The 16,674-nt window shown below is 44.3% G+C and overlaps 1 protein-coding gene across 5 annotated transcripts in view; it reads left to right on the top strand.

The window, feature by feature from the left end:
- PSD3 (pleckstrin and Sec7 domain containing 3) overlaps positions 1-16,674 on the top strand; it is a 926,316-nt gene that overhangs the window by 819,637 nt on the left and 90,005 nt on the right. For all 5 annotated transcript variants that reach the window (XM_075352479.1, XM_075352480.1, XM_075352481.1 and 2 more), the window contains one exon: positions 7,139-7,209. In XM_075352479.1, the coding sequence (XP_075208594.1) occupies positions 7,139-7,209 (71 nt within the window). The remainder of the gene's footprint in view (positions 1-7,138; positions 7,210-16,674) is intronic.

Here is a 16,674-nt window from a genome sequence, read left to right as displayed (position 1 = left end):
ATAGGTGTATAGAGTCCCATTTCCAACAACCACCACTCCAGTGTTCTAATGGTACATTGTGTTTGCTAACTGTGTTAGAAGGCTAATGGATGTTTAGAAATCCCTCGAAAACCCTTGTGCAAGTATGTTAGCACAGCTGAAAACAGTTTTGCTGATTAGAGAAGCTATAAAACTGACCTTCCTTTGAGCTAGTTGAGAATCTGGAGCATTACATTTGTTGGTTCCATTAAACTCTCAAAATGGCCAGAAAAACAGAACTTTCATGTGAAACTCGACAGTCTATTCTTGTTCTTAGAAATGAAGGCTATTCCATGCGAAAAATTGCCAAGAAACTGAAGATTTCCTACAACAGTGTGTACTACTCCCTTCAGAGGAGAGCACAAACAGGCTCTAACCAGAGTAGAAAGAGAAGTGGGAGGCCCCGCAGCACAACTGAGCAACAAGACAAGTACATTAGAGTCTCTTGTTTGAGAAATCAATGCCTCCCAGGTCCTCAACTGGCAGCTTCATTAATTAGTACCCACAAAACACCAGTGTCAACGTCTACAGTGAATAGGCGACTCCGGGATGCAGGCCTTCAAGTCACAGTGGCAAAGGAAAAGCCATATCTGAGACTGGCTAATAAAAGGAAAGGTTTAATATGGGCAAAAAAAACACAGACATACAGTTAGGTCCAGAAATATTTGGACAGTGACACAATTTTCGCGAGTTGGGCTCTGCATGCCACCACATTGGATTTGAAATGAAACCTCTACAACAGAATTCAAGTGCAGATTGTAACGTTTAATTTGAAGGTTTGAACAAAAATATCTGATAAAAATTGTAGGAATTGTACACATTTCTTTACAAACACTCCACATTTTAGGAGGTCAAAAGTAATTGGACAAATAAACCAAACCCAAACAAAATATTTTTATTTTCAATATTTTGTTGCGAATCCTTTGGAGGCAATCACTTCCTTAAGTCTGGAACCCATGGACATCACCAAACGCTGGGTTTCCTCCTTCTTAATGCTTTGCCAGGCCTTTACAGCTGCAGCCTTCAGGTCTTGCTTGTTTGTGGGTCTTTCCGTCTTAAGTCTGGATTTGAGCAAGTGAAATGCATGCTCAATTGGGTTAAGATCTGGTGATTGACTTGGCCATTGCAGAATGTTCCACTTTTTTGCACTCATGAACTCCTGGGTAGCTTTGGCTGTATGCTTGGGGTCATTGTCCATCTGTACTATGAAGCGCCGTCCGATCAACTTTGCGGCATTTGGCTGAATCTGGGCTGAAAGTATATCCCGGTACACTTCAGAATTCATCCGGCTACTCTTGTCTGCTGTTATGTCATCAATAAACACAAGTGACCCAGTGCCATTGAAAGCCATGCATGCCCATGCCATCACGTTGCCTCCACCATGTTTTACAGAGGATGTGGTGTGCCTTGGATCATGTGCCGTTCCCTTTCTTCTCCAAACTTTTTTCTTCCCATCATTCTGGTACAGGTTGATCTTTGTCTCATCTGTCCATAGAATACTTTTCCAGAACTGAGCTGGCTTCATGAGGTGTTTTTCAGCAAATTTAACTCTGGCCTGTCTATTTTTGGAATTGATGAATGGTTTGCATCTAGATGTGAACCCTTTGTATTTACTTTCATGGAGTCTTCTCTTTACTGTTGACTTAGAGACAGATACACCTACTTCACTGAGAGTGTTCTGGACTTCAGTTGATGTTGTGAATGGGTTCTTCTTCACCAAAGAAAGTATGCGGCGATCATCCACCACTGTTGTCATCCGTGGACGCCCAGGCCTTTTTGAGTTCCCAAGCTCACCAGTCAATTCCTTTTTTCTCAGAATGTACCCGACTGTTGATTTTGCTACTCCAAGCATGTCTGCTATCTCTCTGATGGATTTTTTCTTTTTTTTCAGCCTCAGGATGTTCTGCTTCACCTCAATTGAGAGTTCCTTAGACCGCATGTTGTCTGGTCACAGCAACAGCTTCCAAATGCAAAACCACACAACTGTAATCAACCCCAGACCTTTTAACTACTTCATTGATTACAGGTTAACGAGGGAGATGCCTTCAGAGTTAATTGCAGCCCTTAGAGTCCCTTGTCCAATTACTTTTGGTCCCTTGAAAAAGAGGAGGCTATGCATTACAGAGCTATGATTCCTAAACCCTTTCTCCGATTTGGATGTGAAAACTCTCATATTGCAGCTGGGAGTGTGCACTTTCAGCCCATGTTATATATATAATTGTATTTCTGAACATGTTTTTGTAAACAGCTAAAATAACAAAACTTGTGTCACTGTCCAAATATTTCTGGACCTAACTGTAGGACAGAGGAAGAGTGGAAAAAAGTATTATGGACAGACGAATCAAAGTTTGAGGTGTTTGGATCACATAGAAGAACATTTGTGAGACACAAAACAACTGAAAAGATACTGGAAAGTATGGTGGAAGTAATGTGATGGTCTGGGATGCTTTGGTGCTGGTAAAGTAGTAAATTTGTACAAGGTAAAAGGGATTTTGAATAAGGAAGGCTATCACTCAATTTTGCAACGCTATGCCATAGCCTATGTAGGTAAGGATGGTTGGCCTCGGGGAGATCAACATCCAACACCGCAGAGACACCATCACGTGTTTCTCAACGCAGTGACACTAGAACAAGACCCCCTGGGAAAACATGCAAAACAAGAATGCAGCGGAGACACCATCACATGTTTCTCAACGCTGGCAGAAAACTAGCCAGGTCTTTCACCGGGAAGGAGCAACCACGGGAAGGGCAGTCTCCAGTCAAGGAAACTGCCTATACCAAAACATGGTATCCATCCACAGACAGCTGTTTGACGGTATTTGCCTCATCAGTGTGGAGTAGGAAACTGGCTAGTGGGAGCAATACCCTATGAACAGCGCTTGATTGGAGCCAATTTCATCCTACAACAGGACAATGACCCAAAGCACAGCTCCAAAATATGCATGAACTATTTAGGGAAGAATCAGGCAGCTGGTATTCTATCTGTAATGGAGTGGCCAGCACAGTCACCAGATCTTAACCCTATTGAGCTGTTGTAGGAGCAGCTTGACCATATGATACTCAAAAAAGTGCCCATCAAGTCAATCCAAGTTCTGGGAGGTGCTTCTGGAAGCATGGGGTGAGATATCTCCAGATTGCCTCAGCAAATTAACAGCTAGAATCTGAAAAGCTGTAATTGTTACAAAGGGAGCATTCTGTGACGAAAGAAAAAAGTTTGAAGGAGAAAATTATTATTTCAAGTAAAAATCATTAGTTCTAACCTCGTCAATGTCTATATATATATATATATATATATATATATATATATATATATATATATATATATATAATGTATATGTGTATCTATATATATATATATATAATGTATATGTGTATCTATATATATAATTGCCTTATTCTGTCTGTCTGTCTGTCTGTCTTGCTCCAAAATTGTGTCCTTACGGTGACACAAAGCTGATTGGCTGCTGGGCTCGCCATGGCCCCGCCCCCCCCGCACGGATTGGCCGCTCGCCCAGGCTGCACCCCCAAAGGATTGGCCGGCCGCTCGCCCAGGCTCCTCCCCCCCAACAGATTGGCCTCTCGCCCCGGCACCCTGCAGGCATTGGCAACTCGGCCACGCCCCGCCCCCCTCACGCAATGCACGCTAGCTCTGGCCCCGCCCCCCCACGCATTTCCCGAACCGACCGACACGGAGCCACGACTCCCAGGTGAGTACTGTACCCCCGGGAGCCCACATCAGCGTACGCCGCCAAACCAGCCGACACATACCCTCGCATTGCTGGGGCTGGCCGGCGTATGCTGGTGTGGGCTCCCGTGCGAGCGGGGGACGGGATACGCTGGTAACCATGGTAGCATAGTTACCAGCGCATCAAGGTCCTGCAGCGGCGGAACATACACACACGCACACAGAACAGCACACACACACACACATACACACACACACACATCAGATCACACTCACTCTCACACACACCTCACACACACATCACATCGCATCCACACACTCACAACATCCTGGGATATCGCTTGCTTCTCGGCGGCGATACTGTGCTGTGAGCTTCCAGGACCTGCCGGAGGATCACATGGCCAGAAGCATGTGGTATCTCCCGATGTTGTGAGTGTGAGCGCGTATGTGCAATATCGTCAATGTGTGTGTGCGTGAGTGTATGCGATCGGGTATGTGTGAGTGTATGCGATCGGGTGTGTGTGTGTGTGTGTGTGTGTGAGTGTATGCGATCGGATCTGTGAGTGTCGGCAGAGGAGCACGGCGTGCTGGAGGAGGCTGGGAGGAGAGAGGCTGATCCTGGGGAAGGCTGGGATGGGGAGGCTGAGAGAAGAGAGGCTGATGCTGGGGGAGGCTGAGGCTGGGGTAGGCTGGGAGGAGAGAGGCTGATGCTGGGGACCGAAAAGGCTGATGCTGGGAGGAGAGAGGCTGATTCTGGGGGAGGCTGAGGCTGGGGTAGGCTGGGAAGAGAGAGGCTGATGCTGGGAGGAGAGAGGCTGATGCTGGGGGAGGCTGATGCTGGGGGAGGCTGAGGCTGGGGTAGGCTGGGAGGAGAGAGGCTGATGCTGGGGACAGAAAAGGCTGATGCTGGGAGGAGAGAGGCTGATGCTGGGAGGAGAGAGGCTGATGCTGGGGGAGGCTGAGGCTGGGGTAGGCTGGGAGGAGAGAGGCTGATGCTGGGAGGAGAGAGGCTGATGCTGGGAGGAGAGAGGCTGATGCTGGGGACAGAAAAGGCTGATGCTGGGATGAGAGAGGCTGATGCTGGGAGGAGAGAGGCTGATGCTGGTATGAGAGAGGCTGATGCTGGGAGGAGAGAGGCTGATGCTGGGAGGAGAGAGGCTGATGCTGCGGGTAGAGTGGCTGATGCTGGGAGGAGAGAGGCTGATGCTGCGGGCAGAGAGGCTGATGCTGCGGGCAGAGAGGCTGATGCTGCGGGCAGAGAGGCTGATGCTGCGGGTAGAGAGGCTGATGCTGGTGCAGCATGGCGGATGGACCACGTTTGGGAGTGCGCAGCATGGCGGATGGAGCACGTTTGGGAGTGCGCAGCATGGCGGATGGAGCACGTTTGGGAGTGCGGATTATGGCGGATGGTCACGTTTGGGAGTGCGCAGCATGGCGGATGGACCACGTTTGGGAGTGCGCAGCATGGCGGATGGAGCACGTTTGGGAGTGCGCAGCATGGCAGATGGAGCACGTTTGGGAGTGCGCAGCATGGCGGATGGAGCACGATGGGGAGTGCGCTGCATGGGGGATGGAGCACGATGAGGAGTGCGGAGTATGGCGGATGGAGCACGTTGGGGAGTGCGCAGCATGGCGGATGGAGCACGTTTGGGAGTGCGCAGCATGGTGGATGGAGCACGTTTGGGAGTGCGCAGCATGGCGGATGGAGCACGTTTGGGAGTGCGCAGCATGGCGGATGGAGCACGTTTGGGAGTGCGCAGCATGGGAGATGGAGCACGATGGGGGTGCGCAGCATAGAGGAAGGAGCACGATGGGGAGTGCGCTGCATGGGGGATGGAGCACGATGGGAAGTGCACACCTCCCCCCAACACACACACACGCGCGCGCACTGCACAACACACCACACACACACACACTGGGAACCACAAACAACTGCCCTACACAGACACCCACACACACAGACAACGCTGCACACACACAACACCCAACACACAAACACCGCGGCACACACAAATATACGCACATACCGCACAACACACACATTGCACAAAACATACCTCCCCCAAAACACACCACACACACAAACCGCGCAACACACACAACGCTACAGACACACAGCGCTCCACAAACAATGCAACACACATACAACACCGCTCTCACCCCCCGTCACACCCAGACAACACCCAGAACATGTACAGCGCCCTACACAAACACTTGGTAACTACACACAACAACATCTATATATATATATATATATATATATATATATATATATATATAACAAAAATCATACATGAACTACACAATACGTAAATTCTAGAATACCCGATGCGTAGAAACGGGCCACCTTCTAGTATATATATATATATATATATATATATATATGAGAGAGAGATAGATATAGTGTAAAATTTAGTAGAAAGCAAGTAGTAATCCAAGAAAGTAGAAATTACTTGTGCCTGCACTGGATTAATTTATTAATTTGGCTACTGGTATCATTGGTTACTTAGACAGGGGATCTGCAAAAACTTTGTAGTTACCGTATATTAGATATTTAAATGTTTAATGTTAAGCAATCTTGCATGACGTATGAAGCCTTGGGGCTGCGCGCTGTATTGTTTGCCTTTATAATGTATATATTTATTTAGAGAAACTCACATTTTTTGGAATTAAGTCAATTTAGTGGAGTTTGCTAAATATATTCCATTTGTATATTCTTTTATATTTTTAATCTGAAAGTTCAATTTCCAATACTACCTTCTCGCTCATTCTAAATTCATTACATCTTTTCTATGGATGACCTATTTTAACCCACTGTCAAGGATCTAGTAATGCATCTCAGAATTTTGGACAGCTGTGTGGACTATGATATAATAATCCGATCTCATGTCATTTAAAGCTAGGCTGTTTGTCATTACAAAGGGCTAGAGATGTGCCAAGAAATTCTTCTAATCTAGAGAACTGCTTTAGATGACATCAAAGTAGATTTGAAGCTATGAAGTTGATGTGTTGGCTTATTATGAGGTGTGGGAGTCGCTAACCTGTTGTCTCAGTAAACAAGTGTCAAAGTTAAATGGAGACATTTAATCAGATGTGAAAGGCTGCCTAGCCTGTGGAAACCATGCTTTTATATTTCTACTTCAAAAGCCCGAGACTGTACAGTGGAAGTGTTTTCTGGAGTGTTTCAGATCTGTTCACAGCAAATATTCACCTTAAAATGTATCTCACACCTTCTTCATGAAAGGAGAGGCTTTGCCGCAGTGTTTTCAGCTTTTTGCCCAATTTCATGCCATTTTAGGAGTACACAGATAAAATCTTTTTATTAACAATATCCCAAAACACCTTAACATTAAGTAGTAACGTGAAATTCACCATTATCCCATTGATTTGTATGACACTGTTGTCTGATTTTTTTTTTTTTCTGTTCTTCTACAGCTCCAAGAGGCAAACGAGGATGGAAAACATTCTACGCTATTCTGAAGGGAACAGTCCTTTACTTGCAAAAGGTATACATTCGTACATGTTGGCGCTGGTGTGTTTTAGTATTTCGGATTTTATATATATATATACACATTTGTATACAGTGAAACAAATAATTATTTGATCCCTTGCTGATTTTGTAAGTTTGCCCACTGACAAAGACATGAACAGTCTATAATTTTAAGAGTAGATTAATTTTAACAGTGAGCGATAGAATATCCAAAATACAATTCAGAAAATCACATTGTAGAAATGTATTTGCATTTTGCAGAGAGAAATAAGTATTTGATCCCCTACCAACCATTAAGGAGTTCTGGCTCCTACAGACCAGTTATAGGCTCCTAACCAACTCGTTACCTGCATTAAAGGCAGCTGTCTTAAATTGTCACCTGTATAAAAGACTCCTGTCCACAATCAGTCAAATTCTAACCTCTACAGCATGGGCAAGACCAAAGAGCTTTCTAAGGAGGTCAGGGACAAGATCATAGACCTGAACAAGGCTGAAATGGGCTACAAACCATAAGTAAGACGCTGGGTGAGAAGGAGACAACTGTTGGTGCAATAGTAAGAAAATGGAAGAAATAGAAAATGAGTGTCAATCAACATCGATCATGGGCTCCATGTGAAATCTCACCTCATGGGGTATCCAGGATCATGAGGAAGGTGAGAGATCAGCCTGAAACTACACGAGGGGAACTTGTTAATGATCTTAAGGCAGCAGGGACCACGGTCCCCAAGAAAACCATTGGTAACACATTACACCGTAACTAATTAAAATCCTGCAGTGCCTGCAAAATCCCACTGCTCAAGAAGGCACATGTGCAGGCCCATCTGAAGTTTGCCAAGGAACACCTGGATGATTATGAGAGTGATTGGGAGAAGGTGTTGTGGTCAGATGAGACAAAAGTTGATCTTTTTGATATTAACTTAACTCGCTGTGTTTGTAGCAAGAGAAATGCTGCCTATGACCCAAAGAAAACCGTTCCCACTGTCAAGCATGGAGGTGGAAACATTTTGTTTTGGGGGTGTATCTCTACTAATGGCACAAGACTACTTCACCGCATCAATGGGACAATGGATGGAGCCATGTACTGTAAAATCCTGAGTGACAACCTCCTTCCCTTCGCCAGGACATTAAAAATGGGTCATGGCTGGGTCTTCCAGCACGGCAATGGCTCAAAGCATACAGCCAAGGCAACAAAGAAGTGGCTTAAAAAGAAGCACATTAAGGTCATGGAGTGGCCTAGCCAGTCTCCAGACTTTAACCCCTTAACGACCGCGGGCAGTAAAATTACGTCCTAGCGGTCATAACGTTACTGCCCGCGGTCTGCCGGCAGCAGCATGCTGCGATCGGCGCACATCTCAGCTGATTTTCACAGCTGAGATGTGTGCCTGCTAGGTACGAGCAGAATCGTTATCTGCTTGTACCGTTTAACCCCTGAAATGGCGCTGTCAATATGTGACAGCGCCATTATAAACGCGATCACGGTAAAGTTTTACTTACCGCCCGATACCGGAAGTCACGTGACATGATCACGTGACTTCCAGTGGTTGTCATGGTAGCACAGGGTCATGTGATGACTCCTGTGCTAGACATGAACCACTTTCACTTTCGGTTTCTACGGAGGCCAGGGAAGCAGGAAGTGCACGTATCTGCTGTTTACAGCTGTGTAGCTGTGATCAGCAGATAGTGCAGAGCGATCGGATTGTTGATCGCTATAGCCCCCTAGGGGGACTAGTAAAATAAAAAAAAAAAAGTAAAAAAAAAAGTTTTAGAATATTAAAAAAAAAAACCTAAAAGTTCAAATCCACCCCCCTTTTGCCCCATTGAAAATTAAAGGGTTAAAAAAATAAAAAATATACACACATTTGGTATCGCTGCGTTATGAAACGCCCGAGCTATCAAAATATAAAATCAATTAATCTGATCAGTAAACGGCGTAGCGGCAAAAAAATTCCAAGCGCCAAAATGACTTTTTTTGTCGCCACAACTTTTGCGCAAAATGCAATAACAGGCGATCAAAATGTAGCATCTGCGCAAAAATGGTACCGTTAAAAACGTCAGGTCGAGACGCAAAAAATAAGCCGTCTCTGAGTCATAGATCCCGAAAAATGAGAACGCTACGGGTCACGGAATATGGCGTAAAACGTGCGCCACTTTTTTCAGACAAACTTCCGAATTTTTTTTAACCCGTTATATAAAAGTAAACCTATACATGTTTGGTGTCTACGAACTCGCACTGACATGAGGCATCACACCAACACATCAATTTTACCATACAGTGAACACAGTGAATAAAATATCTCAAAAACAATAGTGCTATCGCACTTTTTTTGCAATTTTTCTGCATTTGGAATTTTTTTGCCGTTTTCCAGTACACTATATGGTAAAACTTTTGGATTCATTTAATAGTACAGCTCGTTCTCCAAAAAATGAGCCCTCACGTGACCATATTGACTGAAAAATAAAAAAGTTACGTTTCTCAGAAAAAGAATGGCGAAAAAAAAAACGGAAAGCGAAAAATCGGCTGGTCGTGAAGGGGTTAATCCCGTAGAATACTTATGGAAAGAGCTGAAGCTTTGAGTTGCCAAGCGACAGCCTCAATATCGTAATATTTTAGAGATGATCTGTAAAGAGGAGTGGACCAAAATTCCTCCTGACTTGTGCGCATACCTCTAGAACAACTACAATAAATGTCTGACTGCTGTGCCTGCCAACAAGGGTTTTGCCTCTAAGTATTAAGTCTTGTTTGCCAGAGGGATCAAATACTTATTTCCCTCTGCAAAATGCCAATAATTGTATATAATTTATACAATGTGATTTCTGGATTTTATTTTTGATATTCTTTCTCTCACTGTTAAAATTAACCTACCCTTATAATTATAGACTGTTCATGACTTTGTCAAACTTACAAAATCAGCAAGGGATCAAATAATTATTTCCATTGTATGTATGTTAAGGTGTAATTTAAAGGGTTATTCCTATTTCCAAGAGCCTATCCCAATATGTAGTAGGTGTAATAATAAGAATATTAGCAAATACCCCCAATTAGAAATGTAGTATAGTTCTGCTGATATAGCCATGTCTCTTACCTCATGTGCAGGGCATTGCAGCTTAAGTATCCTTGGTGACATCCACTCATATAGTGACAGTTTTTGATAATATATTTTACCTACTACAACTGTAGTAGATTGACAGGTCTCTCTCGTGTACACATAGAGATATGCACCAGTTCCCTGCAAATTACAACATTTCTGCAGTCATTTAACCTTGATTGTATAATTGCAGGTAATGAAAGTCATTTTTGGTCATTTATATGGTGGTCAGAAAAGGGTATGGTCCTTGACGGCTGTGACAACTGCAGCGTAATGTCGCATGGGAATATTTAGGGTCCGATACATCCCTGCTTTAGTTCCTTTTTTGTCTAGTTTTGTGTGCTTTGCACTTGTTTCTTGTTTGTCCCATATTCATCTATTTATTTGTTGATATCACACAAAAAATGGATGCCATATGGATCTCAAAAGTAGATTTGTAAACGAATGTGACTATCTGGATAAAAGATCATACATTTTTGGGGAGGATGAAAAATGGACAACTTAACCTAAAGGTGTGATTTTTCTTTTTCAGGGGCTATATCCCCTACAAGCTATGTGCTTAGTTTATATTGTCAATTAAAGGGAACCAAACATCAGGATTTTTGTGTATAAGCTGCAGCCAGTGCAGTACTGGCACTATCAGGCACATTGTGTACATACCATCAGGGGGCAGCTCGGGTGTTTAGGCAGTGAAATACAACTTTATAAAGTTTGAAATTTCGTGCACTTTTTGATTGACGTGTGCACCTCAGCTGCTAATGTCCGGGCGGGTTATGCAGGAGTTCCCCGCCCCCCCACCAGCCTGTTTCTCCCTCTCTCCTGATGTCCGGGCGGGTTATGCACGTGTTCCCCGCCCCCCCGCGCCGCCTGTTCCTCCCTCCCTCCCTCTGGCTGTATGTAAATATCTAATCTTCAGAAACATGGCGCCGGAGTGGGCCTCTGCGCATAGTGCTTATCTCCGGCGCCATGTTTCTGAAGCCCCCGCATTGCACAACTTGGTGTCTGAGAGGGCGGCGCATGCGCCCTCCTTTCTTCACAGCCCGTTGTGACCGCGGGAGCGCGTGCGATTAGAACAGGACAGAACAGCTGACCGGAGGACGCGATTACCTGCTGCTCCTGTATCGTGCCGCCCCAGGACACCGGGCCAACACACCAGCCGGTGTGACATCGCTGTGGCGCCGCCCTCTCAGACACTAAGTTGTGTAATGCGGGGGCTTCAGAAACATGGCGCAGTGGATAAGCGCTATGCGCAGAGGCCTACTCCGGCGCCATGTTTCTGAAGATTAGATATTTACATACAGCCAGAGGGAGGGAGGGAGGAACAGGCGGCGCGGGGGGGGCAGGGAACACGTGCATAACCCGCCCGGACATCAGGAGAGAGGGAGGGACAGGCTGGTGGGGGGCCGGGGAACTCCTGCATAACCCGCCCGGACATTATCTGCAGAGGTGCACACGTCAATCAAAAAGTGCACGAAATTTCAAACTTTATAAAGTTGTATTTCACTGCCTAAACACCCGAGCTGCCCCCTGATGGTATGTACACACTGTGCATGATAGTGCCAGTACTGCACTGGCTGCAGCTTATACACGAAAATCCTGATGTTTGGTTCCCTTTAAGGCTAATAGACACCCTGTAACTTACTTATTGGAAAATTAAAAAACCTCTCCAGTATTTCTTAAATTCTGAAACCACAATACCCCTTTCAGGTCTCCAAACATCTAAAACTACCCTTAAGTGAACCATGTATGATTTCTTTTAACCCTTTCACCCCCGGGCGATTTTTTTTTTTTTTTGTTCTCTCCCTGCTCTCTTCTGAGAGCCATAACTTTTTTATTTTTCCGTCTATATTGCCATATGAGGGCTTTTTTTTTATGCGGAATGAGTTGAACTTTTGAATGTAATCATTATCTTTACCATATAGTGTGCTAGAAAAGGGGGAAAAAATTGCAAGTGCTGTGAAATTGCAAAAAAAGTGCTATTTTCACAATTGTTTTTCGGGACTTTTATTCACAGTGTTCACTATATGGTAAAACGGATGTGTCCGTATGGTGCGTCACGTTGATACGAGTTCGTAGATACCAAACGTATACTTTTAGGCTATGTGCCCACGTGGCTTTCTTTTACTTTTTTATGCATTTTCATTGCTTATTTTAATCAATAAAGCAAAAAGCATCCTAGAAAAGTCTATGAGAATCCTGACTTGCTGTGCACACGCTGCTTCTTTTTCTTGCAGATTTTGTTCCTGAAAAAAAGAAGCAGCATTTCAATTGTTTGTGGGGGTTTTTTTCTGCGTTTCTATTATCCCCTGCAATGCTTTATTATCACTACAGGGGATTATAGCGCAGCACTTCGCCTCACACAGTATGCATACAGCATGATGTGTGAGGCCATCTGTAGCAAAGTAACCCAGGGTCGCCATGGTGCCGACCCAGGATTACTAAGGCGGCGATCAGGTCCCTGTGATCGTGTTACAGGGACCCGATCGCCAAGGAAAGGTAAACAATTTGTTTTCCTGGTTCCTGCCTTCTGAATGCTGCGATCGTGCTGATTTGATAATTGGGAACTTCTGGACACGCGGATACCAAATATATGTATATTTTTTTTTTTATCTGTTTTATTTTCAATGGGTCGAAAGGGGGGTGATTTGAAGTTTATTTTTTTTCATATTTTTAAAAACTTTTTTACGTTTTATTTTATTTATTTTACTAGTGCCCCTAGGAAACTTTATCACTAGTGATGGTCAAACCTGAACTATAAAGTTCGAGGTCCATATCGAATAGATAGAACACACGCTTTTCTGGGAAGCTCGTGTTACAGTTCGGGTCCACTTCGGGTCCAGTGGATATAAAAAATGCATTAATTTAAAACATTATGATTATACTTACAGGTCCCGCGACACATCTTGCAGACTCTGTCTACCGGCCGCTTCTGCGTCCGATCATTGCTGTGCCCCCAGGTAACCACTACTGACCAGAGGACCTTCCATGACGTTATAGTCATGTGACCAGTCTAATGTGAATGTTATACAGACATTGGCTTACCGACTGGCCACATGGCTATGATTTCATGGAACATCCTGTATCCGGCGGTATTCACTGCACTGCTCGTCACTCGGCAGTCTTCGGCTATGTTCGCGGTGACGTCAAGGTTCACCCGAGTTCATGACTCATGGACTGGATTGAACTTTGACTATCACTGTGGAAGTCTCGCATCGGCATCACCCGGCACGGCTTACACTTTACCTACAGGAGCAGTCGGCTGCTTGTATTTCCATGCAGTGGAGGAGCTCCTGTCAGGAGAATGTCAGTCCGTGCTGGGTGATACCCATGTGAGACTTGCAGAAGTCATACGCAAGTGGAGTCATACCCTCAGTGTCAGCTTGCTTCTCTCTCTGTAGAGATGCTTGTCTTTTCAGCGCGATGAAGCAGAGCTGACATTGCGCTCTCTGCTTCTCGCTCTGTTGAGACGCTTGTGTTTCAATAGCGATGAAGCAGAGCTGACATTGTTCTCTTTACTTCCCGCTCTGTAGAGACACTTGTCTGTATAGAGCGATGAAACAGAGCTGATATTGCTGTACCTGTGGACTACGTCGGACTAAGAATTTTTTTGTAAATAAAGTTGGAGTCTCTAAATGTTTTTTTGTTTTATTTCTAATAAAAACATTTTTTCTATGTTGTGGGGGGGTTTTTTTTACTGTTTGCTAGAAATTTATGGTGGCCATATCTAATTTGGCATGTCACCATGAATTTCGGGCTTAGTACCAGCTGAGAATACAAAGCTGATATTAACCGCCTTATTACCCAGCGTGCCACCGGCATCAGGACCGCTGGACGAGCCGGGTAAAGCGCCTGGAAATGGCGCTAAGAAACAATGCACCGTTTCCAGGGGAGGAAACTGCCCCAGCTACCTGGTTTTACCTGACTGGCGATCAAAATATGGTGGGAGCTCACTCATTTTTAAAATAATTAAAAAAAAAAATTAATGAGCTTCCTGTATTTTGATTGCCAGCCAAGGTAAACCAGGCAGATGGGGGTGGCAGCCCATAGCCTTCCACTTTATCTACTCTGAGAATCAAAAATACAGTGGAGCGCTATGTCATTTTTTAAATTATTTATTTCTTTTTACACTACTATATGTGTGAGGGACCCAACAGACAATCACAGACGCTGTCACGCAGAATGGGCATCTGTGATTGGCTGTTGGAGTAACCTGGAATCTGCCCATACATTTTAGATGCCAGAATGTATGGGCTGGTTTAAGGTTACTCCAGCATCCAATCACAGATGTCCACTCTGTGACAGCGTCTGATTGTCTGTTATTTTAACAGTAAAATAAAACAACAACACAGAGAAAAAATATTTTATTAGAAATAAAATCGAAGACATTTAGGACTCCATCTTTACTATTCAAAAAAACCCCCTCTGACATAGTCCAAAGGCGGGCAAGCATCTTCAGCTCTGCTGCATCTGTGCGAGGAGACATACACAGGTCTGCTCACACAGACTTCGCTGAGAGCAGTCAGAGACTTCACCCAAGTGCATAGCTGAGGCCGGTCAGCTGTGCCCCTGTGTAACCTCCACTGACTAACAGGACCTTTCATGACATCATAGCCATGTGACCATTCTGATGTGAATGTTGTTACCTCGTGGGTTACAGGACCTTCCGTGACGTAATAGCTATGTGACCAGTCTGTAATCCAATGTCTGTACAACTTTCACACCAGACTATGACGTCATGGAAGGTCCTGTAGTCAGTGGTGGTTACCTGGAGGCACAGCAATGATCGGACTCGGAAGCAGAAGTGGCCGTTGGACTGCAGGATGTGTTGCGGGACCTGTTAGTATAATGACAATGTTTATTATTAACTATATTCTTTATTTTACAACTGTAAAGTCCAAGTTCGGGGTTCGAATGCAAGTTCGTGTTATCTCAGAAACCAAACTCGAACATTACAAAACATTCGGGCGAGGCTCCCGAACATCGAGGGGTTCGCCCATCACTATTTATCACTGCATAGTCTGATCACTTGTTCATTTCTGATGATCAGAGCAGCATCGCTTTGATCAGGAGAAATGCACTGTTCCTGTGATTGCCGGCACAAAGGTGGCTGACACAGTAAGGTCGTCATTGTAGCATCAGGGGTCATCATCTGACCCCACGCTACCTTGGCAACACATAGGCACCCTGTGATCACATCAGTATTTGACAGTGTGATGTAATTGGTTAACATGTGCAGGCGGATCTCTGATCCACCTGTGCCTGTTAGCCACACATCTCTACTGATCAGATCAGCAGTGATATGCGGGGATTTCCGCGGGCTTGAAACTGAAGCCTGCGTTAACCGAGGAGAGGCGACCAATGACGTAATAGTATGTCATTGGTTGTGAAGGGGTTAAGGGTTAAAGTTAGAATATTTTTTTCAGAATTTTCAATTTATTTGTAGAAAAAGATAGGTTGGATGAATATTTACTAAGGATGAAGTGATGGTTTATGGTTGTCCCTTTCAGAGATATGCAATGTGGTAATCTGACTGTTGAATATCCCATAGCTAAATATGTCTCCACACACCATGGTGATAGGTCATTATCGTCTATATTTCAGTGGTTAATATGAAAGAACTCATCAGCTTTGACGCTTTGCTCCTTTCTAATGAATAGGCGATGAATGATGTCCTGTGCATTAATTGGCCTAATGTATTCTATTGTCTTGAATTGCTGTGCCATCAGAATTGAATTAGAACTCTGGAGTGAAGACCATTGATTTAATGCCGAGTGTCGTGTGTTTAAACAATGTCTCTATTCATTTCCCTCGGTATTCCAGATTGTAACAACGCTGCTGATCTACAGAACATCCTTTGCTTGCAGTTCTTATCAGAGTTAATCATTTAATTAAAACTCCTGAATAATAGATTTTGGAATTGTTGTAACTCCACATTTTGTTTTTCATCATTCATCACTTGCAATCAGTAACATATTAAATATTACTGACAGTCAAAGGAAAACCTGCTGCACCGAGATGCGGCAGACATGGCTATTATTAATGTTTTTCTGCACTCAGGATAGGTTTGTGTAGTCAATGAAAATATGCATAAAAGTCTACATCGCTATGATCAATAGTTTTATGCAGCTGCAACTTCCGGTCCATGATTTGACATCTAAGCTCTAAGTCTTCCATACACATTAGACTAATGTTGGCTGAAGTCGCCGATATCAACAGGTTTGACCATAGTCTAATGTGTAATGTTCGGTGACTGATTGTCAGGACAGATGTCGATCATGCACACCCAATAGTGGGCTGCTGATCTTATAGTTTTTTTGGAGTAAACCACTAACTGACATCTCAGTAGGCTGCATCCTCGTAGAGAACACAGTAGCGCTCCTGTGTATAGAAATGTC

The sequence above is a fragment of the Anomaloglossus baeobatrachus genome, chromosome 1 (genome assembly GCF_048569485.1).
Source record: "Anomaloglossus baeobatrachus isolate aAnoBae1 chromosome 1, aAnoBae1.hap1, whole genome shotgun sequence".
NCBI lineage: Eukaryota > Metazoa > Chordata > Amphibia > Anura > Aromobatidae > Anomaloglossus > Anomaloglossus baeobatrachus.
The sequence above is the reverse complement of the archived record's forward strand: the minus strand, read 5'-3'. Positions and strand labels throughout refer to the sequence as shown.